At 47.3% G+C, this 26947-nt stretch overlaps 1 protein-coding gene across 2 annotated transcripts in view; it reads right to left on the bottom strand.

Annotated features, from left to right (window-relative positions):
- TFE3 (transcription factor binding to IGHM enhancer 3) overlaps positions 1-26947 on the bottom strand; it is a 46894-nt gene that overhangs the window by 13028 nt on the left and 6919 nt on the right. For both annotated transcript variants that reach the window (XM_083420199.1, XM_083420200.1), the window contains exons 2-5: positions 16903-17016; positions 3151-3364; positions 921-1196; positions 726-815 (exon numbers count right to left, since the gene is read on the bottom strand). In XM_083420199.1, the coding sequence (XP_083276325.1) occupies positions 726-815; positions 921-1196; positions 3151-3364; positions 16903-17016 (694 nt within the window). The remainder of the gene's footprint in view (positions 1-725; positions 816-920; positions 1197-3150; positions 3365-16902; positions 17017-26947) is intronic.

The following is a 26947-nucleotide window of genomic DNA, read 5'->3' as shown; positions in this document are numbered from 1 at the left end:
CCAGGTCCCTTTGGGGATTTGGTTAAAACAAGATATACGCTATGGACTATGCAGAATAAGATAAACTAACAGGAAGGATTCAAAATCTGCGGGACCAGAAATTCACAGAAGACTGGTGTAAATTTACAGACTATTTGAAAAGTACTTGTGATGATCAAGACTACAGTTGTAGGTTTGCAAGAAGTTTTGTGAGGTGAATTATTGGAACTATTGCAAAAATGGATAAAGGGGAGGATGGTTAATTAAGATTATTAAAGGCAATATGAATTTAAGAAATGCATAAGAAGTGGTTAAAACGGTGGATCATCAGGGGTGCTGATGGAAGTCCAAAAAAAGATTGTATAAGTGGCGAAGTTTTGTGGTATGTATTATAATTTATATGTTAAAACTAATAAAAATTATTATAAAAAAACAAGATATACGCTACTGCGATTAACAAAAGAGAAATTTATTCAGCAACAGCATCCTCTCGTTTTTATCAGAGCTGCTGACGAAAGCAGAAGCTGAAAAGTTTCTCTGCATAAGTAAGATTTATTAACTTCCACCCATTAATGCAACAGAGGAGATTAAATCAATGAACTGTTTTTTTTTAAATAATAATAATAATAATCAGTTGACAGCCCTATACGTTGTGCTAGCTATGGCTTGAAGTTCTGATCCATTTTAAATTCCACTTCCCCCCAGAATCACGCCTCTGCCGAGAACCCACAAAAAAGGCTACTCACAGTGCTGGGCATCTGTAGGCCTCCGTAGTTAAGGATTTCATCATTGTAGCTGGATTCCAGGCTGATGATCTCATCAATTACATCATCAATCTAATTTTTAAAAGGGAAGCAGTTAAACCTGAGATAAGAGACCTTAATCGGAAAAGCAAGGAGGGAGGGACAAACGAAAGGTAATTGAGGTAGAGTTGTACTCACCTCTTTCTCAGAGCTGGAGCCAATGTTCAGCATAGCCATGGGGCTATTGGGGGCGCTGCCAGGACCCCCTGCCACTCCCGGCTGCTTGGCCAAACCATGTTGGGGCTCAGGAGCAGAGGCAGCCTGTGGGGAGCAGGTGGAGGCCCCGGGACTTGTCCCAGCTACAGCCTGTGTTGCTATCTTGCTCCCCATGGCAGTGGAGAGGTACTGCTTCACCTGTTGCCTCTGCGCCTGTTGGATGTGATACTTGGTGGGATTCTCCAGGTGGGTCTGGACCTAAGCTCAGAGGTGAGAAGAGAAGGGCCATGAGCCACAGGAAAAAGAACGCCAGCCAGCCAGAACTCAAGCGGCTGAAGCCCAACATCTGCAGCAGGGTTCATTTCAAAGAATAAGGAGCAGCTGCAGGGGCAGCCTATGTGCTTGCCAGATGTTTTCGACTATCCCTGCCTTAGAGCATGCTGCCAACTCTTCCATGGGATCCTTCTGCCCATCCCTTGAGCCAGGCTGAGCTCAAAGCGATGAGGAGTGTTATAGCTCAAAGCATTGTGAGGTGCCCCATGTTGATAAAGTAAAGGTAAAGGGTAAAGGGACCATTAGGTCCAGTCGTGACCAACTCTGGGGTTGCGGCGCTCATCTCGCTTTATTGGCTGAGGGAGCCAGCGTACAGCTTCCTGGTCATGTGGCCAGCATGACTAAGCCGCTTCTGGCAAAGCAGAGCAGCGCACGGAAACACCGCTTATCTTCCCACCGGAGCAGTACCTATTTATCTACTTGCACTTCGTGCTTTCGAACTGCCAGGTTGGCAGGAGCTGGAACCAAGCAATGGGAGCTCACCCCGTTGCGGGGATTTGAACCGCCGACCTTCTAATCCGCAAGTCCTAGGGTCTGTGGTTTAACCCACAGTGCCACCCGCGTCCCTCACAGCATGTTGATAGCAAACCCCAAAGAGCACCTCAGCTGGCTTGAGACCCTAGAGATAGTCAGGCTCAACAGCAATCGTAAAAGACATAGATTGTCTAAACCAGTCATTCTGAAAACTGAGCATCAGCAGAACGAGCCTAGCCTTGCGTAACAACTGCTGGACATGGATGCAGTCACAAGGAAACGCCGGTGTCGGCAGAATGCAACTTGGTTATGTTATCTTGATCATTAAGCAGACGTGAGCTCTCCAGATAAAAGGCAGGGTGGAAATGTTTCGAAATAAATAATGCATTTGAAGGGAATCAAAGAGGCCAGATCGAGACCCTTCATGTCACGGGGCAGAACCACTGACCCACCAAGCCCACCAGCTCTGCTGGTGGGAGTTGCAGTCCAAAACCTCTGGAGAAACACCACATTGGGGATAGCTGACCAAGCTTCTTCCCGTACTGACCTACCTAAACCAGAGGCCACCAATGTCATGGCACTGGGCATGGTGCCCGTGAAGCCTCAGAGACCCCCTTCCCTAGGTAATCCTCATAGAACTCTAGCCCTATGGATCTGATTCTGAATTGATTTTAGAATGTATTTTAATTAATTGATTGCGATTTTACGTAAACTGTGCTATTTTTATTGTTGTTAGCCGCTCTGAGCCTGGGTTTGGCTGAGGAGGGAGGGATATAAATAAATAAATAAATAATAATAATAATAATAATAATTACTATTATTATTACGTTCGCTACCTTCCCAGCAGTGAGAATTGCTACTTTTTTCTCCCTTGAAATGCACACAGAGCTTAAGGAGGAAGTTGAAAGAGAAATGTTCTTTCCCACTTCCTTTTTTCGCTTTTATTGCACTTTTCAAGGCTCTGATTCCGCTGGATCTGAGCTTTGGGGAAAGCATTTGCGTGTGTGGGGGGGTGCACACTTCCTTTTTGTTTCTCTGGGTGGGGGCTGATCCAGGGCAGGGGAGAGAGGAGTGACTGGAGAGGGTGGTACCTACTGAAAAGTTCAAATGTACCCACGGACCTAAACAGTCAATGAGCGCTAACCTCAATGGTACCGCAAGCACGCAGCAGAAAGACGCTTCAATTATGACTTATGCCAGCCAGCTCAAGCTCTGCTTGAAGCCATCAACCATTTCATGGCAATCTTGCACTTTTTCCTGTTACAGTGTTGAGCCATCCCACCCCCAAAGAAGAAAATGCCCCCACCACTAGGCCACCCAGCCCTCCTCCTGCCACACAGTCTCTCCGGGCAAGATCAGAGCCGACTGCCAACCCTCCTGGACTTCCTCTCTCCTTCCGACTCACCTTCAGTACCTCCACAGGAACCTGGGCAGGGGCAGGGCGCGCGAGGGGGCTCATGGAAATGGCGGGCGTGGAAGGCGCCGGGGGCGCTGGAGTGAACTGTGCCGCCTGCTGCTGCTCCCGGCGCTCCTGTTCTTGCGTCTGCGCCCGCATCAGCTGCTGGCGGAGAAGCACGCGGGACGACATGGCGGGACCTTGAGCTGGGGCACTCGGCGGGCTGCCGGAACAGAAGAAGGAGAGAGAGAACATTCAGCAGCCATCAAGGAACTCTCACTACAGTCATACCTCAGGCTGAATATGCTTCATGTTGAGCACGTTCAAGTTGAGCTCTGTGGCAAGCTGGAAGTAACGGAGTGCGTTACTTCCGGGTTTCGCCGCTCAAGCATGCGCAGACGCTCAAAATGACGTCATGCTCATGCACAGAAGCAGCAAAAAGCGATGCGCACATGCACAGACAATACGGTATCCCGAGATACCACTGTACCAGGGTTCTGCACGTTCCTGTAATGAAACTACAGTGGTGCCCCGCAAGACGAATGCCTCGCAAGACGGAAAACCCGCTAGACGAAAGGGTTTTCCGTTTTGGAGGTGCTTCGCAGGACGAATTTCCTATGGGCTTGCTTCGCAAGACGAAAATGTCTTGCGAGTTCCTGCGGGGTTTTTTCCTCCCCCCCCCCTTTTTCCCAAGCCGCTAAGCCGCTTATCAGCTGATCCGCTAAGCCGCTTATCAGCTGATCCGCTAAGCCGCTTATCAGCTGATCCACTAAGCCCGCTAAGCCGCTAATAGCGCTAAGCCGCAAAGCCGCTAATGGGCTTGCTTTGCAAGACGAAAAAAACCGCAAGGCGAAGAGACTCGCGGAACGGATTCTTTTCGTCTTGCGAGGCACCACTGTACAGTCATACCTCATGTTACATTTGCTTCATGTTATGTTCTTTCAGGTTACATCCCGGAGTGACCCGGAAGTACCGGAAAGGGTTACTTCTGGGTTTCGCCAATCGCTCATGCACAGAAGCGCAAAATGTCACCATGCGCATGCGCAGAAGCAGCGAATAGCAACCCGCACGTGCGCAGACGCGCCACTGCAGGTTGTGCTCTTTTCATGTTGCAAACGGGCCTCCGGAACACATCCTGTTCGCAACCAGAGGTACTACTGTAGCGACAAAATTCCCTGCCTTAGACACAACCTGGATGCAGAACGAAACAGGCAGTCGAAAGCTGATGTTACTAACGGAACCTTAGATCAAGCACATTAGAGAACTATTTCTTTAAAATGTATAAAACTGGGAGGTCAGGCTCAGAGATGGAATAGAAATAAAAACCTACTGAACAGGAGAATTTAATGTCGGATGTCAATAGAATACTTAATGCTGAGATTCTAATCCATTTGAGTGTACAGACAACAGTTCCATCAGTTGGTAAAGTTCTTTTAAAAGGAAAATTTGTTTTCTACATTCAGAATTCTGCACTGGGTTCGGTTAAAGGTTAAATATTTGTCCTTATTGCCATCTTGTGTCTCTAAAAAGTTGAAAAACATAAATGGAGGCCACAGGTGGAGGGGGGGGGAGCTGATGTTACTGAATTTCATTCGGATAAACATTAAATTATGCAAGGTTTCCTTTTTTTAATATGAAACAAAAATACCGTACATTTTCCCTTCAAGTTCAGGCATGGGGAACCTGTGGCCCACCAGATTTGGCTGCACTGCAACTCCAATCAGCTCTAGAAATCATGGCAAATGGCCAGGGTTGATGGGAGTTGTAGTCCAGCAACTTCTGGAGGGTCTCAAGTTCCCCACATCTGCTCATGATCTTTTTCACAAGGAATACAGAGGGTATAAGCAAGAGATTCAGGCCTGTAATAAAGTATTACCGTTTTTTTCGCCCCATAGGGCGCACCGGCCCATAGGACGCACCTAGCTTTTTTGGGTGGAAATAAAGAGGAAAAAAATTATTTCCCCCCCAGGTGCGGGGCTGGGGCGGGGAAAGCCTGAGCTTCCCCCGACCCCAGCCCCCAGAACAGGCTGCTATCCGCAAGCTGTGGGAGAGCTGCGCGAAGCCCGAAGCCTGAGGCATGCTGAGCTCAGCATGCCCCAAACTTCTGGGTGCAGGCAAGCTCTCCGCTAGCCGTGGGAGAGCTACGCGACTTCGCGCAGCTCTCCCACGGCTAGCGGATAGCTTCCTGAAGCCTGGAGAGCGAGAGGGGTCAGTACGCACCGACCCCCCTCGCTCTCCAGGCTTCAGCGAAAGCCTGCATTCACCCCATAGGACACACACACATTTCCCCTTCCTTTTTGGAGAGGAAGAAGTGCGTCCTATAGGGTGAAAAATACGGTACGTTCTTCAAAAACGTTATCCCCAAAGCATGCCACTGCAGAACATTCCCACCATAGCTGGCAATATGTTCCTTTGCTTGCCCTACTCTTCTAGCAGGAGCGGGAGACTGTTTTGGATATGAAGGAGAATTTATCCAGTGTGTAAAGGTAAAGGGTAAAGGGACCCCTGACAAGTCCAGTCGTGAACGACTCTGGGTTGCAGTGCTCATCTCGCTCTATGGGCCGAGGGAGCCAGCGTTTGTCCGCTGTTGTGTATTGAGTCAAAGGATTTTATATCTGTATTATTATTGTCTATATTTGCATTAGGGTAAAGTAACTGCCTTTTGGTTTCAGGGGGTACAGCTACTATTGGTTCATTTAAACTGCTGTATTTGGATCCTCTGTCTTATTGGTTCCCTCCAAAAGGCAGGACTGTGATTGCCTGATATTGTTCCCTCCAAAATGTATCCTTTCTAGCTAGTCCCCTGTCCCTATAAATGTAGCTTTCCCCTCCTCAGTCTTCAGTCTTGTTTGCTGTAATAAAGAAGTGTTACTAGAGAACTGTCTCCAGCAGATTATGTCAAGAGAGCTGAAATCACAAACCCCACGTCACAACAACTGGCGACGAAGGTGGGATCCGGAATGCTGAGGAGCGGTTAAACGCAGCCCTGCCTCAGAGTCCGGATTGCAGCTAAGAACAAGACTCACTGGCCAGCTGAGAAGACGACCCTGCCACAGGACAATGGAGAGTCCAAGGGTATTGGAGCCCTTCCAGCCATCAGAGCCCCACACGTGGGAAGACTACGTCGAACGCTTCGAGTTCTTCGCAGTGGCTCAAGGGATCACCGATGCCAGCAAAAGAAGGGCCACATTCCTGAGCTACTGTGGGCCTGAGACCTTCAAGCTGGCCAAGGCATTGCTTGCTCCAGCGAAGCTAAGTGAGACATCTCTCAAAGATATTCTTGCCTGCCTAACAAGCCATTTGGCGCCTACTGAGACCAAGATGGCCCGGCGGATGGAGTTTCATGAGAGGCAGCAGCGTGCTGGGGAGTCTGTATCTGCATTTCTAGCTGAACTGCGGAAGCTCGCTCAGCACTGCGACTTCCAAAATCTGGAAGAGACTCTCCTGGATCGGTTTATCGGTGGTCTGAGCAGCAAGAAAGCCAGAAGACGCATCGTGGCTAAAGAAGAGGTTACCCTTGCTTCAGCCTTGAAGGAGGCCACCGCCACGGAGAATTATGAAAGAGAGGAGCTTGATGCCAGTCGCAAGGCCCCTAAGCCACAGATAGAAGTTGCGCATGCCATGGACGAGCTAGAGGCTACTCCGAGCCAGAGCCCAGTCCGTGGGGTCGAGTCAGTGCGTCAGGCCTGCACAGTGCACAAAGATCACCGAGGCAGGTGTCCAGGTTGTGGCGGAAACCATGAGCGGAAGAGTTGTCGTTTCCGGGATGCTATGTGCCGGACGTGCGGGAAGACAGGTCACATCGCCAGGGTCTGTAGATCGGCGGCGTTGGGAGCGACAGGAACACCTAGACTGGAGCATCGCAGACCGCCCACAGCAACCCATTTTCTAAAGGACTGCCACTATGTAACGGAGATCAACGGGAGGGTCGTGCAGTTCCCAGCGCAAGGCAAGGCACACGTCAAGGTGAAGATTGAGGGTCAGCAGTGCGACATGGAGGTGGACTCCGGATCTGGATTCACTATCGTGTCGGACCAGACCGCGAGGACATTCTTCCCCAGGGGTAAGTTGCCCCCTCTGGAGCCCTTCCCGGCAACCTTGCAGTCATACTCAGCGGGCCGCATCCATGTTATGGGAATGTGTGCCGTGAGAGTTCAGTTCCGGGACAAACAGGCTGTACTCAAACTGGTGATTGCGAAGGGCAGTCGCCCCAGTCTCCTGGGCACTGACTGGTTCCCCGCCCTGGGACTGAGTATATCAGGGCTTAATTCAATCCAAACCTGCCCTGAGATGAGCGAGGCATTATGCAAAGAGTTTGCTGGTCTCTTTAATGGAAAACTGGGTTGTTATAAAGGGCCCCCAGTTGACTTCGAGTTGGACCCTGGGGTGGCCCCAATCCGACTCAAACCAAGGCGAGTGCCATTTGCACTGCAACCCAAGATCGAAGCAGAGCTGGATAAATTGGTCAAGCAGGGAGTTCTCTCACCCGTGGACTCTGCTAAGTGGGAGACTCCAATCGTCACGCCCCTTAAAGCAAATGGGGAAGTCAGGATCTGTGCAGATTACAAATGTACTATCAATAAGGCACTCAGGGGAAACTCATACCCCATTCCAGTCGTATCACATCTGTTGGCTAAACTGGCTGGGGGCAAGGTGTTTGCCAAAATTGACCTGGCACAAGCCTACCAACAGCTGCCAGTAACCCCACAATCAGCGGAAGCACAGACTATTGTCACACATAAAGGGGCGTTCAGAGTTAACAGATTACAATTTGGAGTTTGTGTGGCCCCAGGGATTTTTCAAGGGCTCATGGAACGCCTGTTAAGAGGTCTGCCGGGGGTCTTGCCATTTTTTGATGACGTTTTGATTGCTGGAAAAGACCCACAGGAACTGGTTGCGCGTGTCCGTGCAGTGTTGCTCAAGTTCAAGGAGGTGGGGTTGCAACTGAAAAAGGAAAAATGCAGTTTTGGGGTGCCAGCTGTGGATTTCTTGGGGTTTAAAATTGATGCATCAGGCATCCACCCCACAGATGCTAAGATTAAGGCCATCATCGAGGCACCACGACCACAGAACAAGACGGAGTTGCAGTCATTCCTGGGACTTATTAACTTTTATCATTCGTTCTTACCCCATAAAGCTTCGGTAGCTGAACCATTACATAGACTGTTGCAGAAAAAGAATGTGTGGCGATGGGGGCAGGGGCAGCAGAAGGCTTTTGACTCCTTGCGAAGAATGCTGAGTAGCGGGAGCGTCCTTGCTCATTATGATGAGTCAAAGCCGCTGGTCCTGGCATGTGATGCCTCTCAATACGGCCTGGGGGCGGTGCTGAGTCATAGGGAACTGGATGGGTCGGAAAAGCCCATCTCTTTCTATTCCCGTACGTTGTCGCCCACGGAGCGCAACTATGCTCAAATTGACAAAGAGGCGCTTGCAATTGTGGCAGGAATCAAAAAGTTCCATGATTATGTGTACGGTCGCCATTTCTCCATTGAAACGGACCACAAACCACTGTTAGGGTTGTTCAACCCGAACAAACAAACGCCACAAATTCTCTCCCCCAGAATGTTGCGTTGGTCTATATTCCTGAACGGGTTCCAGTACACCTTGACCCATGTGCCGGGGAAACGGTTGTGCCACGCTGATGCGCTGAGTCGATTGCCCCTTCCTGGCGGGAGCAATGAGGATCCCGCTCCAGCGGAGCACATAATGATGCTGGAAACACTTCCGGGGGCTCCTGTAACGGCTACTGATATAGCTGAGAAAACGAGGAAAGATGCTGTTCTCTCCCGTGTGCTCACTTGGGTGGGGAGGGGGTGGCCAGGTGGTCCGCATGAAGACAAATTCAGGCCTTATGCGACAAGGCAGCACGAGTTGTCCATGCATAAGGGTTGTCTCCTGTGGGGAGATAGGGTGATCATCCCAGCACCACTGAGAAACAGGGTGCTTGAGACGCTTCACATGGGACACCCGGGAATGGTCAGGATGAAGTCGCTAGCCCGATGTTATGTGTGGTGGCCTGGAATGGACCAGAACATAGAACAATGGGTACGAACATGTAAGGCATGCCAAGAGGTGCGGCCAGAAGTGGCCAGAGCACCAGTTCACTGGTGGGAGCAGTCCAGATCTCCCTGGAGCCGGCTGCACTTAGATTTTGCTGGGCCATTCCAGGGGAAGGTCTTTTTGGTTGTCGTCGATGCATATTCCAAATGGTTAGAAGTGGCGATGGTCCCTAGCATGGCATCAGCTGCCGTAATCAAGGTGTTGAGGCAGCTGTTTGCAACCCACGGGTTACCTGAGACCATTGTATCAGATAATGGGGCAGCTTTTGTATCCCAAGAATTCAGGGCATTCTTGGCTGATAACTTCATAAGAGGGGTCACATCCGCGCCCTTTCACCCATCCTCCAATGGGCAGGCTGAGCGCATGGTAAGAACAGCCAAAGAATCCATTGCGCGCTTAATGGAGGGTAACTGGTCAGCTCGCATCGCGCGAATGTTATTTTTGCAGCATGCGACGCCGTGTACTGCGACGGGCAAGTCGCCAGCTGAGCTGCTCTTGGGTAGAAGACTGGTAACGGTGCTGGATTATGTCCACCCGGATAAAATGCCAAACCATAATTCAAGAGCAACCCCCCAGGCTGAGACTGACACAACAAGGTATCTCGCCCCTGAAGATCTGGTCTGGGTGAGGAACTATTCACGAGGTTCGCGGTGGGTGGCTGGTGTGGTCACCCGGGCTAGTGGACCTGTGTCCTATTATGTAACCTTGGAAAATGGGCAAGTTTGGAAGAGACATATAGATCAGCTGAGGCGCCGGGCGCTCAGCAGGGAGGAGTCAGATAATTCATCCCTGGCTAACGACGCAGAGCTGCAAGACCAGAGTGAAAATGGCCCAGAGGTGCAGTCACCAGGGGCTTCAGCAAATGAACCAGGGTCTGCTAGTCCTCATGATGACGAGGTACAGGTAGGGAACCCTGAGATGTCTGGGACTCCATCTGTTCCTGAGGAAACCCCTATAGCAGCCCCTCTACCACAGGTAACACCCAATCCAGAACCGGCAACGCCTGTTGTCAGGAGATCAAGTAGAAGTTGTAGGACCCCACAGTACCTGAGAGATTACGTCTGCTGTGCTCACTAGGGGGGGAGGGGTGTTGTGTATTGAGTCAAAGGATTTTATATCTGTATTATTATTGTCTATATTTGCATTAGGGTAAAGTAACTGCCTTTTGGTTTCAGGGGGTACAGCTACTATTGGTTCATTTAAACTGCTGTATTTGGATCCTCTGTCTTATTGGTTTCCTCCAAAAGGCAGGACTGTGATTGCCTGATATTGTTCCCTCCAAAATGTATCCTTTCTAGCTAGTCCCCTGTCCCTATAAATGTAGCTTTCCCCTCCTCAGTCTTCAGTCTTGTTTGCTGTAATAAAGAAGTGTTACTAGAGAACTGTCTCCAGCAGATTATGTCAAGAGAGCTGAAATCACAAACCCCACGTCACAACATCCGCTTCCACAGTTTTTTCGGGTCATGTGGCCAGCATGACTAAGCCGCTTCTGGCGAAGCCAGAGCAGCGCACGGAAACGCCATTTACCTTCCTGCTGGTGCGGTATTTATTTATCTACTTGCGCTGTGTGCTTTCGAACTGCTAGGTTGGCAGGAGCAGGGACCGAACAACGGGAGCTCACCCCGTCGCAGGGATTCGAACCACGACCTATCGATTGGCAAGCCCAAGCGGGCACAGTGTTTTAACCCACAGCGCCACCCACGTCCCGTTTCTCCAGTGTGCAATGCCATTTAAAAACCATTTGAAGCATTGCTTCTCTGACCTGGGCAGTGCCTTTTCCCAAAGATTGTTCCCTACAGCGTCACCATGGAAATCGTTCTCCCAACCATCTGTCAAACCTTGCTAATCCCCTCTCTCTCTCTCTCTCTCTCTGTTGTTGTTAATTGCTTGCAGGTAGCCTTGAAACCTGCCCTCTAGCACTGATGTCATGGGCAGAACTCAGCTCTCAGTTTACAGGGGCTCTCCCCTTCTTCCGCTGGCACAGAAGGAAGGACTGGAGGAGGGCAGTGTTGAATTCCACATTATCAATCAACACTGATTCCACTCTTTGACAGGTTTTAAATAATTACATAAAATTCTTTAGATAAAGAATCTTATGTAAAATTATAATATTTGCAAGAATATTATTTGTGTGAATGAATTTGTAAAATCAATTTTTTAAAAAATAAAAAAGGCTGATTCCAACTCAGCTCTGTTTCTCATGGCTTGCTTCTGTAGAGCTACTCTTCCAGTAAACACAACTATTTGACTTTCCAGAGACCTGTATTGGGAAGGTTTCAGTGTTCGACATTTATTGTGTTTTTAATATTTTGTTGGGAGCCACCCAGAATGGCTGGGGCAGCCCAAATCAGATGGGTGGCACATAAACAATAAAATTATTATTTTTTATTATTATAATTTCAGATTTCAACAAAGGCTAGAACCTCCAGATACTTTTTATATGCTCTGGCATTCCTTCATGACCTGTGTATCAAAACCATCATTTGAAGACAACCCTCATCACAAGTGTGCTAGATTTGGAACAAGACTTGATGATCTGATAAAGTTGATAATCTTTACTTGAACTTTGTTATTTTAACTCGTGTACGACGACTCATTCTAAATGCCTATTTTATATTTTTGTTTTTCATCTTTTAATTTGCCTGTTGTTATAAATGTTCTCTATCATACACATTATAAAATGAAATAATAAAACACTTTACAATAAAATAAAATAAAATAAAGATCACAAAGTCTAATTTCTTTCCAGCCTACAAAATACCAAGGCCTGTCTTCATTTTTGTTTTTTAAAAAGAGGAGGTGGTAAGTAAGTTATGTGAGTGGAGACTGAACAAGTGCCAGGAGTTTCATTCTAGCTTTAAAAACTACACAGACAATTTATAAGAATGGGCTTTGTGTTATTGATTTTTTTTATTTATTGGACTTATTACCTGCCCTTGAACCCAGAAGTTCCCGAGGCAGCTGACAACATTTTCATTACAAAAGCAACAAATCAAACAAAACATAGAAACTTGTAAAACTTGTCATAAACCCGCAACCCAGCAGAAGGGACTATAAATCAGTTCTATAAATCAGTCACCTCCACAGACCAGAACAAAAAAGTACATCTTGACTTGATGGTGACCTACTGACATGGGGGACCACCATACGTCCAGTGGGAAAGAGTTCCACATCCAAAGTGCTGCAACAGAGACGGCCCTGAGCACAGAGGTTGATGAGGTCCGTTCAGCCCGGACACTGAGGTCCAGCTCCGAGGGCCTTCTGGCAGTTCCCTCACTGCGAGAAGTGAGGTTATAGGGAACCAGGCAGAGGGCCTTCTCGGTGGTGGCACCTGCCCTGTGGAACACCCTCCCTCAGATGTCAAGGGAATAAACAACTATCTGACTTTTAGAAGACACCTGAAGGCAGGCCTGCTTAGGGAAGTTTTTAATGTGGCTGAGGGAACCCAGCCAGGTGGGCAGGATATAAATAACTTATTATGAATTATTATTACAGTGAACGTGATCCGTGCAGGATGCACATTCGCAACCTGCAGCGTTTGCAACCCGCGTCTGCGCATGCGCAAAGCGCAATTCAGCGCTTCTGCGCATGCATGACTGCTGAAACCAGGAAATAACCTATTTCGGTACTTCCGGGTTTCGGCTGTCCGCAACCCGAAAAAACACAACCTGAAGCGGCTGTAACCTGAGGTATGACTGTATATTATTATGAATAAGCAGGCCACCTTTGCATATGTAAATTAAACAAGTAATTGTGAGTGCCATTAAAGGATGGGAAATTCCATTAACTATCCATACAGTAACAAAATAAATGAACAAGCTTGGCTACTTTGATCATTGTGCTGGGAGTATTGTCCTAATCCGTAACATGAACACAGTACAACATAACTGCAGCTGATCTGCATATCATCAGACTAAAACACCCAGAAATGCAGGATAAGGTTGCTGCCGTGGGACCCTTAAAATCAGAGCTTCAAGAAAGAGGAAAAGGGGCTGGGGGAAAGAGGAAGGAACATTTTCAGGCCCCCTTGGATATGAGGAAGAAACTCAAAGATATGTGGTCAATTTCTGCTTAATAATTAGCCACAAAAACGGCAGATCCCTGTGATTAAGGGCCTATCTCCACTCACCGGTCATAGTCCTTTAACTGCAGCCCCCAACCCTTCTCCTCCAACACACCTAATCTCTCTGCATTGTTCTCTTTCCCTGCTACGCAACCAATAACTCTGAATCTCTCTCTTTAAGCAGCCCCTGCCTACATCCTGCAAGGAAGAAGTTGTAAAAAAAATGGACTACTGGTAAAAACACACACACACAAAAACCCCACTATGCCAGTTGAAAAACTGCGGCATACCCTCACCCTTGTTGTAAACAAAATATGCCCTTTTTTCCTTTTGGGGTATCCAAGAGCCCGTATAGAGTCCTTACATGGGTTCCCTATTGGTAGGAGAAAATAACAGAGGCCAACCAGGGAATATTGAGAAGCAAAGCAGCTAGTAAGCCTGATCTTTACTGATCTGTTGCAACAGGGTGCTCCCCTCACCTGCAGGAGGATTGAGGAGGACCCAGAATATAGGTGTGCCTGCCCTATATTTAAATTCCCTTTCCTGGAGCTCAAGGCCACCCCTCCATACATCATACATACATCACAGAAGGGGTGTAACCCAAGACCACCCCCCACAAACATCATACCTACAACACAGAAAAGGTGGTCTACAACAGAAATTTGAATGTTGTTTTTCCTGTCTCCCTGGTTATCTGATAATGCCTTATCTGATTGCCTTTCCTGGTAGTCTGTCACCCTTTGAAATGGCGATTACTAAATTCCTATAACATTGCTCAATTCCTGTAACGACTGATGTAGAACCTGCAAAGGACTCTCTAAGGGCTCTTGTGTCCCCCATAAGGGAATAAGGGCAGATTTTCGTTTATTGCAGATTTTCGTTTATTACACTAGGAAGCTAGACTGTTGGTCCACCTAGCTCACTGTTGTCTGCACTGACTGCAAACAGCTTTCGAGGATTTCAGACATGACGCTACCTACTCCTAGGTCCACCTGGAGATGCCAGGAATTGATGTGGGAAATTCTGCATGCAAAACTGATGCTCTACCTCTGTGCCAGTTGCAGATCTTGTGCTCTGAGGAATTGGCTGCAAGAGACAGCCATAGGGGGGCAGAGAAGGGGAATTTCCCCCGGCTTGTTTGCTTCCGTCCCCACTGTTTGCATTGCATCAGGCGGCTGCCTGCCTCACGAAGTCCAAAGGTGAACATGGGTCAGAGAACAACAGCCAGCTTCTACAGCCAGTGCCTACCAAACCCAGTCCAATTGACAGGCAATCCCCGACTTTTGCTGATGCAGACATGGGAAACCCCCATGCAAAATGGTTACCGCCTTTAAAAAAAAAACCCAGAACCCTTCCTTTGGGAATTATAGGGACAGAACTACCCAAACTGTATAGAAATATATTCATGTACAGTGGTGCCTCGCAAGACAAAAAGAATCCGTTCCGTGAGTCTCTTCGTCTAGCGGTTTTTTAATCTTGCGAAGCAAGCCCATTAGCAGATTAGCGCTATTAGCGGTTTAGCGGCTATTAGCGGCTATTAAAGGCTTAAGGGATTAGCGGATTAGCTACTAAAAGGCTATTAGCACCTTAGAGCCTTAGAAAAAGGGGGTGGGGAGCAGGGGGAAACCCCCAGGAATCGCAAGGCATTTTCGTCTTGCGAAGCAAGCCCATAGCAAATTCGTCCTGCGAAACACCTCCAAAACGAAAAACCCTTTCGTCTAGCGGGTTTTCCGTCTTGCGAGGCATTCGTCTTGCGGGCCACCACTGTATGCAACTACAGCGGCAAGAATGCTACTTGCCTAAAAAATGGAAAGAAGTAGTCCTAGTGAAAGAAGAATGGATACAAAAACTTATAGAATACACAGAAATGGAAAAACTTACCGGAAAAATAAGAAATCAAGATAACAAACTTTTTCTGAAAGAATGTAAATATTTATATTTACAAATAAACTGTAAACAGATAATAACATTGGCAGGATTGGTGCAATAACCTGAAGTTTTATAAGATTATATATTTAAATATATATGAATAAATGAGTAAATTATGTTAATTTGGAATATGCAGAAAATATAAAAAATAAATTTAAGGAACCGCAGAAAGAGGGGGAAGGAAGTTGAGTTTTGAAATGGTAAAATGACTGTAAAATTATTGAAATGTATAAAAAAGAAAATTAATAATAATACTGTAATAATAATAATAATAATAATAATAATAAATGGTCGCCGCCTGTACACCATGCTCAGTGAGACGTTTGTACAGAGAGACTCATAAAGGAACAGAGGGCAGGTGGGCAGGATAGGAACCTTAGGGACAAAGTATAAGTCCATAATGCCAGGCCACCAAGGGAAAAGGGTGTCCTCATGTGTGCAAGGAAACATCCAGGTTACAAACCCCTCACAACTGTTCCCAAGAACCATTTGGGGCCTTTATGAAAATCCAGTGTTTTACACTGGAAAAAATACCCAAGCAGTCTGAATTCAAATAAGGAAGCTTCCTTCTAGGTCTCCTGAGCAAGCACAAAAAAAATTCTAGCTGCGTCGGCAGAAGTCTCAGGCATTTCCTAAACACGTGCATTCCCCTATACAGTGGCACCTTGGTTCTCAAACGCCTTGGTTCTCAAACGCCAAAAACCTGGAAGTAAGTGTTCCAGTTTTCGACTGTTTTTCAAAAGCCAAATGTCCGATGCGGCTGTCAGCTATTGTTTCCGGGGCACCTGCACCGATCAGAAGTTGCGACTTGGTTTTCAAACATTTTGGAAGTCAAACAGACTTCCAGAATGGATTAAGTTTGGAGCTTTTGCTTTTGATATTTAATTTGCGCTTTTGTGGCTTTTTCGGTTAATTTGTTTTTGTGTGAAGCCCAGTTCAGCTACTGATGGATTGATTGTGTGACTGCGGCAATGGATAAAAGCCCCCCATCCAAACAATGACTATCATCGGTGCAGGTAAGAAAAAAAATTAATTTTAATTTTTATCAACTACAATACCACCTTATTTATTTTATAGTACATTGATTACTGCTTTCATTTTATGGATCGATGGTCTCATTAGATAGTAAAATTCATGTTAAATTGCTGTTTTAGGGATTGTTGTTTTTAAAGTCTGGAACGGATTAATCTGTTTTGCATTACTTTCTATGGGAAAGTGCGCCTTGGTTTTGGAACGCTTTGGTTTTAGAACGGAATAAGTTTGAGAACCAAGGCACCACCATATTAGAATCTTCAGGAAGGGCAGCAATTCTGTCCGGAGACGTGGGCGAGGTAAAGAGAAACCATAGCTTAGCCTGACCTCACGTCATCTTTCCTCTTTTCTTTTCCCTAGGAAGCTGAAGTCCTTAAACGAGCCACCATGCTGCTCTAAGGATCATCCATGCAAAAATAATGGAGGCACCTACACATCCTTCTGCCCCAGTGAGGGGTAGCAGAAGCACCGCAAGGATCCAAACATGAGGAGGTGGGAAAGGATGGTCCCTATTTGTTTCCCTTGTTCACTTGCGCAACAGCAAATCATCCCGAATGACCTCCACGTGATCTTGGGGTATTCAGAAACCCTTCCCCTTCTCTCCCCGCCGCAGCCCAGAGGGCCTACCTTCAAGCTTACAAGACGGTTCCAAGATGGCTGCCCTCTGGGCTCCTTACCTGACTCCAATGGGCTGGCTCTTCAGTTCGTAGAAGTTGTCGCTGCTCAGCGAGAGAATATTCTCCAGGTCAATGTCAGCCACAATCCCAGACTCTGGAAGGAGGGAGTTGAAGCTGTTGGAAGAAAAAGACAAAGGACACGGGGTCAGAAAGGCGAGTTCTCTTTGAACTGCAAGGGCCGTTATCTCAGACAACAGGCTGAGACACAGACCCAACTCAGCCTCTCTCCACAGGAGCAGAAAACATGCATTTAACCAGCTTCGTGCCCTTTTCTGGAGACATCTGACTTGTCCAGGGCCGTTCACAATCTTCACAGTGGACTCCTGAAACATGCTCTACACGGGACTGATGTGAAGAAACATTCCTAACATTCAACAGGTGCAGAAATGCCACCACTGGACTGCTACCTGGGCCAGGTCAGTCAGTGCATATTATTCCAGTCTTGTCCAATCTGCACTGATTGACTATTCGTTTCCAGGTTTAAGTTAGGACACTGTTTGCATCTTAAAAGTACATTAGGGACGGACTTCTCTTAATATGCTCATCCCACTCACACCCACCTTGTGTCAATGCCAGTGGTCTGCTCTCTGTGTTTCTCACTGATGGAAGTACAGAAGATACCCAGAAAGAGCAGGGGCGCAGAGTCATAGTATCATAGAATTACAGAGTTGGAAGGGACCAGGGGGTCATCTAGTCCAACCCCCAGCAATGCAGGGTCTTTTCAGTTGTGGCTCCAGACGGAGAGTGTTTTTAGATGCCCTGGCAAACATGGCTTTTTAGAGACCTCTCTACTGCTGCTGCAATGGACCTATGTCTGCCTGCTGCATTTATTATTTTGATGGACTGTGCCTTTTGATTTGCTGCACTCTCGCTGTTTGTTTTGAGAACTGTTGTTCAAATTGTTCATCTTCAGTCTTGGGAGCAAATGTAGATCTTCTGAGGAAAAAAGCCAGAATTCTTGTAGTAACAACTGTTCATGTAGCGGACGGGTCTTCTCCCAAACTGGGGCACCGAAGATGTTCTGGACTACCACTCCCCTCATCCCTGATCCTTGGCCTTGGCTGCTGGGGCTGCTGGGAGTTGTAGTCCAAAACAACTGGAATGGGAAAAAGGCGATTGTAAATATACCAACGCTTGCAGTTTCTCTCGACTTCCTTGATGCCATCTTTTACTGCATGTCGCCCACCACAGTCGGCAGTGTAAGCTCAGGTTCCTCCTTTTCCTTCCTTAAATCTCTGTAGAGTACAGCTTAGTCCTGTTTCACACAGCATGGCGGAACCAATGGGAATGTGGAATGCCCACACCTAAGTCTGTGTGGCATATGACAGCAGCCACAATGGGACAGTGGCACAGAGATCACCTCCCAAAACCGACTTTATTGCAATTTATCAAGATGAGGCTGGAGCAGACGGGGGAGCATTGATGCCAGGGCTGTGTGGGCATAACAGAAAGAGTGGAATGGCTGTGTCAGTGTGTTCATACGGCCACAGCCCCTCAGCTACCTGCCCTGCTCCAGCTCTGCCCAGTGACACTGGCGTTGGGACGGTTATCTCCACAAGCTTTGCCCCACCACGCAGGCGCCTCCCAGTGCTGCGGGGATTAGAATGCTGAACTTGGGAGACCCAGGTTCAAATTCCCACTCAGCTGTGAAGCTCACCAAAACAGAAAGGCTTTGGTTTGCCAAATATCAGGAAGCGAAAGAGACTTTCACAACTACGGACTGCACAGAATGTCATAATACAGTGGTGCCTCGCAAGACGAAAAGAATCCGTTCCGCGAGTCTCTTCGTCTTGCGGTTTTTTTCGTCTTGCGAAGCAAGCCCATTAGCGGATTAGCGCTATTAGCGCTATTAGCGGTTTAGCGGCTATTAGCAGCTATTAAAGGCTTAAGGGATTAGCGGATTAGCTGCTAAAAGGCTATTAGCGGCTTAGATCAGCTGATAAGCGGCTTAGCGAACAGCTGTTAAGCGGCTTAGAGGCTTGGGAAAAAGGCTGGGAGGGAGGGGAAAAACCCCAGGAATCGCAAGGCATTTTCGTCTTGCTAAGCAAGCCCATAGCAAATTCATCCTGCGAAGCACCTCCAAAACGGAAAACCCTTTTGTCTAGCGGGTTTTTTGTCTTGCGAGGCATTCGTCTTGTGGGGCACCACTGTAAAAAGAAAGTAGCAGTATTGGGGCTGAACTTGGGGGAAAGGAGTGAGAATCCCACCCACAGAACTAAGAAACGTGGGGTTGTTGTGTTTGCAAACCCAGTTATAGGGTTAGACCTGGCCTCTCCCAGCCACCTTGTCCCATCTTCCTAACAGGTCTGCTTTTCTTCAACTCTAGCAGGGTTAACACCTCCCCTAAAAAATACCAATGGTGTGTTTTAACATTAAAAATTATCCACAGTGTTTCCAGCAATAACCTCTGGCCTTTCAACAAAGGACATTTCAGGTGTTCAAAAGAACATCCATGTACAGTACCTGAATCCTTGCAACAATCCTGCAGTGTTGGTCAGTAGTATCACCCCTACATTTGGGGGGTGAGCTGGAGGTGGAGCTGTCTGCCTCAAGCCAGCATCTTGTTCTCACAAACATCACCCAGACGCCCCTGAGAAGGCTGTAAGCAGGACCTGAGCTCAACAACATTTGTGATTCCTGGCAAATGGTATTCTGAGACATACTGCCTTCAACAGTGAAGATGGAACACAGCCATTATTCATGGCTAATAGCCATTGATAGCACTCTCCTTCATAGAACCACAGAACTGTAGAGTGGAAGGGATCCCATGGGTGATCTAGTCCAACTCTACCCTGCAATGCAGTGATGGGTCTTGTCGTCATTCAAAGCTTCTAACTTAAAGCTTTGGAGTTTGTGGCAAAGGGCAAGATTTCAACCAGGGATTTCTTGCTTCCGCCTCGTCATCCCTCGGCCTCTAGGTTCCTACTCCTTGTGGGATGCATGTACATGGCTGCACACCGCAGTAACCAAGATGTGTGGCAGATGGTTACACCTATACAGTGGTACCTTGGGTTACAAACGCTTCAGGTTACAGACTCTGCTAACACAGAAGTAGTACCTCAGGTTAAGAACTTTGCTTCAGGATGAGAACAAAAATTGTGTGGTGGCAGTGGGAGGCCCCATTAGCTAAAGTGGTACCTCAGGTTAAGAACAGTTTCAGGTTAAGAACAGACCTCCAGAATGAATTAAGTTCTTAACCCGAGGTACCACTGTAGTGGTAACAACAGGAATCCTATGGCACCTTTTAAGACTGACAAATTCCCAGGTAGCACAAAATGCAGCAGCCCGTTGCTTGACTGGGGCCAGCAGTATGGAGTATAATCTATCATGCCAGTTTTGAAACAGTTACTCTGGGCTACCAGTCAGTTTCTCAGTTCAATCAGAAGTGCTGGTTCCACATACAAAAACCCTAAAGAGCTTGGGACAAGGGTACTTAATGACCACCTGTTCCCACATGATGGTACCTACATATTGAAATTGGCCTCAGAGGCCCCACTTCAGGTTTGCCAGTCAGCCAGGCTGTCTTCTAGGATACTCCACACACACACACACACACACACACCAAGCTTTTCCTTTCCCTCCAACGTTCGGTCCGAATACTGACCATGCCCAGTCCTCAATGGGCTGTTTTAAGTCCTCAATTCCCCGTCCTCAATGGGCTGTTTCCCTTTGTAAATATTTTCTGTACTTACGGGGTTCCCATAAGCCTACAAACCAAATCTCAACCTTTTCATATTTACAGTGGTACCTCTGTTTAAGAACTTAATTCATTCTGGAGGTCCGTTCTTAACCTGAGGTACCACTTTAGCTAATGGGGCCTCCCACTGCCGCCGCACAATTTCTGTTCTCATCCTGAGGTCAAGTTCTTAACCTGAGGTACTACTTCTGGGTTAGCGGAGTCTGTAACTTAAAGTGTTTGTAACCCGAGGTGTTTGTAACCTAAGGTACCACTGTACTTCAAAACAGTAAGTTGGGTAACTCCATTCAATGTGCACCAAGCTTGGCACAGATATGGAGTTGGCTTGCTTCCTAGGTTCCCCCTCAGTGTACACATTCCTATTCCAACACTACCATTGTTATCCATGACACATCTGATAGCACAGGGACTGTGAGCAGATCCATAAAGCACATCCAGCACAGTAGTTCATTAAGGGTGCTGGGAATTGTAGCTTGTGTGGGAAACTACAGTTCCCAGGACTCTGTGGAATAAGCCAAGTGCTTTGAAGGTGCGTTGGCTGGGCTTTCAATGTATGGTGTTGATTTGCCTTGCAGCGCCTCGGTTTGCAAAGCGCCTAATTCAATCCCTGCTGCCTTGAAGATCTGGTGCCAGCATAGACAATACTGAGCTGAATGGATCCATGTTCTAACTCTATATAAGGCAGGTTCTGATGCTAATAAGGATGCGGGCCCACATCGCAATGCATGTATCAGTCTTTTTAACATTTATTAGCTGGCCTTCAGCCTTGGCTCTCAGAGCTGCACACAATGTAGACTGCCAAATACAATAAAACAACAAACTGCAGCAGTAGATTAAAAGTCTGGATTGTTTGGTCTATAAAGTCACCCCTGAAAGCACTATATAAACATTGAAGTATTCTTATTAGTCATGTACTACTTGTAAAATTGCTAGTCACAGACCACATACAAGGAATGAACTGCCTCAACTACACTAATAATTTCAACACAGGCAACCTGCAACAACACAGAGAACCACAGGCCATGCAGCGGTTCCTATGAACACACCCTGTCAACCTTCTGGACCAATATGCAAATGACCCACAGCATTACCTCCACCCAGTGGCGTAGCGTGGGTTGTCAGCACCCGGGGCAAGGCAAGTAATTTGCGCCCCCCCGCTGCACTGTCCCTCCCCCAGATAGTCCCTCGCTCTCTCTCCGCACCGCACCGCACGCCTGGCACCCTCCCCTCCACAGTGGGTGGCGACCCGGCGGCTCGGATCGGATTCGCACAGCCAGCACTGCAGTGAGAGAGAATGAGTGAGCCAGGTAGGGGCAGAGAGCTGCGAGTGCGAGCGCGCCCCCCCCCCAGATGTTGCGCCCGGTGTGGCCGGGCCCCCCTGCACCCCCCACGCTACGCCACTGCCTCCACCCCAAGTTTCATCTTACCCACTTGTGACAAGAACACTTTCTTTCCACACCTCCCATCAACTAATAATAATAATAATAATAATAATAATAATAAATGTTATTTATTCCCCACCCTCCCCAGCCAAGACTGGGCTCAGGGAGGCTAACACCAAATATAAAACAATTGATTAAGATACAACTTAAAAACAAGATTAAAATATAACATTAAAATGCAGCCTCATTTCAGTAGAAACTCGAATCAAAAACTTTTTGGGGATGAAAACGTCAAATCTTCACCAAGGCTAACTATCCAGACTGGTCCTACGTGGGCCAGAAAAAAAGCCAGGGAAGTCCCCAGGTAGGAGTTCCATCACAGAAGGAGAAAGGAAAGGGGGGAGGGAATCAAGTTGATTCCAAGCCAAAGGCCAGGCGGAACAACTCTGTCTAGAAGGAAATCAGATCCCGCAGGGCCCTGGTCTCATGAGGCAGAGCGTTCTACCAGGCCAGTGTTGAAAAGGCCCTGGCTCTGGTTGAGGCTAATCTGACTTCCTTAGGGCCTGGGACCTCTAGAGTGTTGCTATTTATGGACCTTAAGGTCCTCCGTGGGGCAAAGCGGGAGGTATGCATCTCTAGCACAATGTCAAAAGTGTCTGCACTCCTGGAATAAAATGATCTGTACCTGGTCTGTGTAAGTAACCTCTAAAGTTCATCCCACTTGGATTGGGGGTGGCGGAGGAGAGAGACCTGGTACAGAACAGTGGTATCTCGCAAGACGAATGCCTCGCAAGACGAAAAACTCGCAAGACGAAAGAGTTTTTTGTTTTTTGAGTTGCTTCGCAAGACAAATTTCCCCATGGGCTTGCTTCGCAAGACGAAAACGTCTTGCGCCTTTTTCTTAAAACCGTCAATGCATTCCTATGGGAAACCGTCAATGCATTTCCTAAGGGAAACCGTGCTTCGCAAGACGAAAAATTCACAAGACGAAAAAACTCGCAGAACGAATTAATTTCGTCTTGCGAGGCACCACTGTATAGCATAAAATCTGGGGAAGAGGAACCTTCAGGTTCTGTTGTACCAGTGTTAGAAAGTCAGATATATAAACGAATCACCAAATGGCATTTTAAACCTAGGTTACAGTCGCCATAACAGAATATGGAGGTCCTTTTGTGTGGGGGGGGTGAGATTTATTATTATTATTATTATTCTTTTAATTTCTATTTTGTTTTGTATATTTAAGAAAATATATCAAAGTGACGTTAAAATATCAAATAAAACAATACAGAATAAAACAAATTCAAGCTTCAAGGAAAACATTTCAGATCCTTCTCTAAGGGATGTTTGGCTTTCCCCATATTTATTTACCTACTTTATTTTATAGCACTGTCCCAAAGCAGAAGTACTCTAGGAAGCCAGGGTGGTCCCCAGATGTTGTTGGACTACAACTCCCATCATCCCTGAGCTCTAGCCTTGCTAGCTAGGGGTGATGGGAGTTGTAGTCCAACAACATCTGGGAACCCACAGGTTGAGAAAGGCTGGGTTAGTGTGTCGGACTAGGACCTGGGAGATCAGGGTTCAAATCCCCACTCAGACATGAAGATCACTAGGTGACCGTGGGCCAGTCAGTCTCTCAACCTACCTCACAGTGTTGTTTTGGGGATTAACTGAGGAGGGGAGTGAACCATGTACCGTATTTTTCGCTCTATAGGACGCACTTTTTCCCCTTCAAAAATGAAGGGGAAATGTGTGTGCGTCCTATGGAGCGAAGACGCCATAGCCCCGCGACCCTCTCCCGGCTGGAGAGGTGACGCGCGGCTATGGCAGGAGCCTCTCCGCTGCGCCTTTCCGCTGCTCCCTGACCTGCTCTTTGGGGCTGGTGGTGGGCTTCCCCCCGCCAGCCCCAAAGAGCAGGTTGAAAGGAACCTGAAGCCTGGAGAGCAAGAGGGGTCAGTGCACACTGACCCCTCTTGTTCTCCAGGCTTCCAACGTAGCCCCCTGAACGCACCTTAAACGGCACCTTGTTTTAGAGCGTGAAAACAAGAGGGGGAAAGTTCTCCCCCTCTCTGCCGCTTCGCTGAAGAGGCGCTGGGCAGAGAGGGGGAGAATTTTTTTTCTTGTTCTCCCCCCTCTAAAACAAAGTGTGTCCTATTGTCCGGTGCGTCCTATGGTGCGAAAAATACGGTACTCCATGGAGAAAAAAGTGTGGTGTAAATGCAATAGATAAGCTCTTCTGCTTAAGAAAGTTGGAGGGGGAAGCCAGAGGGAGATGTCAGTCGCCATTGGACCCATACCAGTCACAAAACGTGCCTGGGGGATTTCAAAAACAGGGCTGTTCTCTCATGAGACCCAGCCAACATGGCCAATGGTAGGAGACAGGGGGTGATATAGTCCAACACCATCTCAAGGGCCACAGACTGGCCCGCCCAAGTGTCGTGGTTGAGAAGCACATGAACTGGGAGATAGGCTTCTCCAGTTCAAGATCTGAGCTTAGCCATGAAACCACCAGGCCTTCGGCTAATCAGTACTTTCAACCACAGGTCCCTATCTGCAGTACTGAAGGAATAACACTGTCTCATCCCATAGGATTGTTGCTTGCAGCAATAAAGATTTTTCAATATATACAGCACCATCAGTGCACTGAGTATGCGAAGCACTCTCCGCACCTGAATTCGCTGTACAGTATAAATAAATATCAGCTATTATTAGAGCTGAAATGTTTAATTAGCTAATCAGCTTGATCAATCAGTTAGAATCATAGAATAGAATCATAGAATCATAGAGTTGGAAGAGACCACAAGGGTCATCGAGTCCAACCCCCTGCCAAGCAGGAAACACCATCAGAGCACTCCTGACATATGGTTGTCAAGCCTCTGCTTAAAGACCTCCAAAGAAGGAGACTCCACCACACTCCTTGGCAGCAAATTCCACTGTCGAACAGCTCTTACTGTCAGGAAGTTCTTCCTAATGTTTAGGTGGAATCTTCTTTCTTGTAGTTTGGATCCATTGCTCCGTGTCCGCTTCTCTGGAGCAGCAGAAAACAACCTTTCTCCCTCCTCTATGTGACATCCTTTTATATATTTGAACATGGCTATCATATCCCCCCTTAACCTCCTCTTCTCCAGGCTAAACATGCCCAGCTCCCTTAGCCGTTCCTCATAAGGCATCGTTTCCAGGCCTCTGACCATTTTGGTTGCCCTCCTCTGGACACGTTCCAGTTTGTCAGTTAGAAGTACTTTGATTAAAAACATGCCCACTAAAGAAGAGCAGGGTTTTTAATTTTTTTTTTAAAAAGGGAAGTGATTTTCTATTTAAAATTCTAGACTTAGCGGCATAATCATATAAATGTTTACATGGAAGAATGTCCCACTGCAGTCGGGGGATTTACTCCCCAGGAAGTGCCTATAGGATTGCACCCCTGAAGCACTGATACATTCCAAACCAACATAGAAGCCATTACTCCAGACAACACACTATTTCTGTCTCGCTACTCTTATCTTATACCCGTAGTGATGTATGGAAGTGAGAGCTGGACCATAAAGAAGGCTGATCTCTGAAGAATTGATGCTTTTGAATTGTGGTGCTGGAGGAGACTCTTGAGAGTCCCATGGACTGCAAGAAGATCAAACCTCTCCATTCTGAAGGAAATGAGCCCTGAGTGCTCACTGGAAGGACAGATCCTGAAGCTGAGGCTCCAGTACTTTGGCCACCTCGTGAGAAGAGAAGACTCCCTGGAAAAGACCCTGATGTTGGGATAGATGGAGGGCACAAGGAGAAGGGGATGACAGAGGACGAGATGGTGGGACAGTGTTCTCGAAGCTACCAGCATGAGTCTGACCAAACTGCGGGGGGCAGTGGAAGACAGGAGTGCCTGGCGTGCTCTGGTCCAGGGGGTCACGAAGAGTCGGACACGACTAAACGACAACAAGTCTTATCTATCCACAGTCGCTACCATGCCCTTCCAAAACAACCTTTCCACAATCCCCCTTGTGCAGCATTCACACAAGACACAGCTCAAGTTACTGCTCTTCTATCTATGACGTACATTCTAGATCTGTGGGGCAAGTGTGAAAGCATTTGAACAGCAACATAAAGGGAATCCTCAGGGTTATCCGCACCGCAAATGTTGGGCTGTAATCAATTTATGACCACACTAGACAATCCAACAGCAACAAAACTCTTAACCTGATTTTAAAACCTGCAACCTGGGATTACCCCCTCCGTTTCAATTAGAACTTTACTTTTGATTAAGTGTGTGGATGGATCAGTCATGCAACTTTTGGGCAAAGATATTCACGACTGGTTTTAGCCAGTATCAGCAATTAGGGATGCAAGCTGTCAGTAGAAGATTCATCAACTACAGCTGTTGCAGTGTTTATTTTTACAGCAATAAACACTGCTGTTACCAAAGAATTGGGGGGGGGGGGTAGAATAGAAGGCAGCTTGTGCTCACAATGAATGGTGGTGGTTGTTTTTTTCAGCTAAAGTTGTAACAAGAGCAGCCTTCCTGAACCTGATGCCCTACAGATGTTGGACTCCAATTCCCATCAGCCCCAGTCAGCACAGCCAATAGTCAAGGAATATGGGAGTTGCAAGCCTACAACATCTGGCAATCACTAGGCTGAGAAAGGCTATTGTATGTCCACTTCAGGCTTCCTTCAATATATATCCCCACCCCTGCCACAAAAAAACACCATCTACGATGAGGTTTGGTAATATGTACATCAGGCATAGGCAAACTCCAGCCCTCCAGATGTTTGGGACTACAATTCCCATCATCCCTGACCACTGGTCCTGTTAGCTAGGGATGATGGGAATTGTAGTCTCAAACCTCTGGAGGGCCGGAGTTTGCCTATGCCTGACGTACACCAAACTTACCAACCAACTTGTTTAAAAGCCAGTAATTAATCAACTAAGATTCTCTAATCAGCTGACAGCATTTATATAGCACGTTTCAGCAGCCTAA

This window comes from Podarcis tiliguerta (genome assembly GCF_965153285.1).
Source record: "Podarcis tiliguerta genome assembly, chromosome: 17".
NCBI classification, from domain to species: Eukaryota; Metazoa; Chordata; class Lepidosauria; order Squamata; family Lacertidae; genus Podarcis; species Podarcis tiliguerta.
This window is presented reverse-complemented; position numbering and strand designations above follow the sequence as displayed.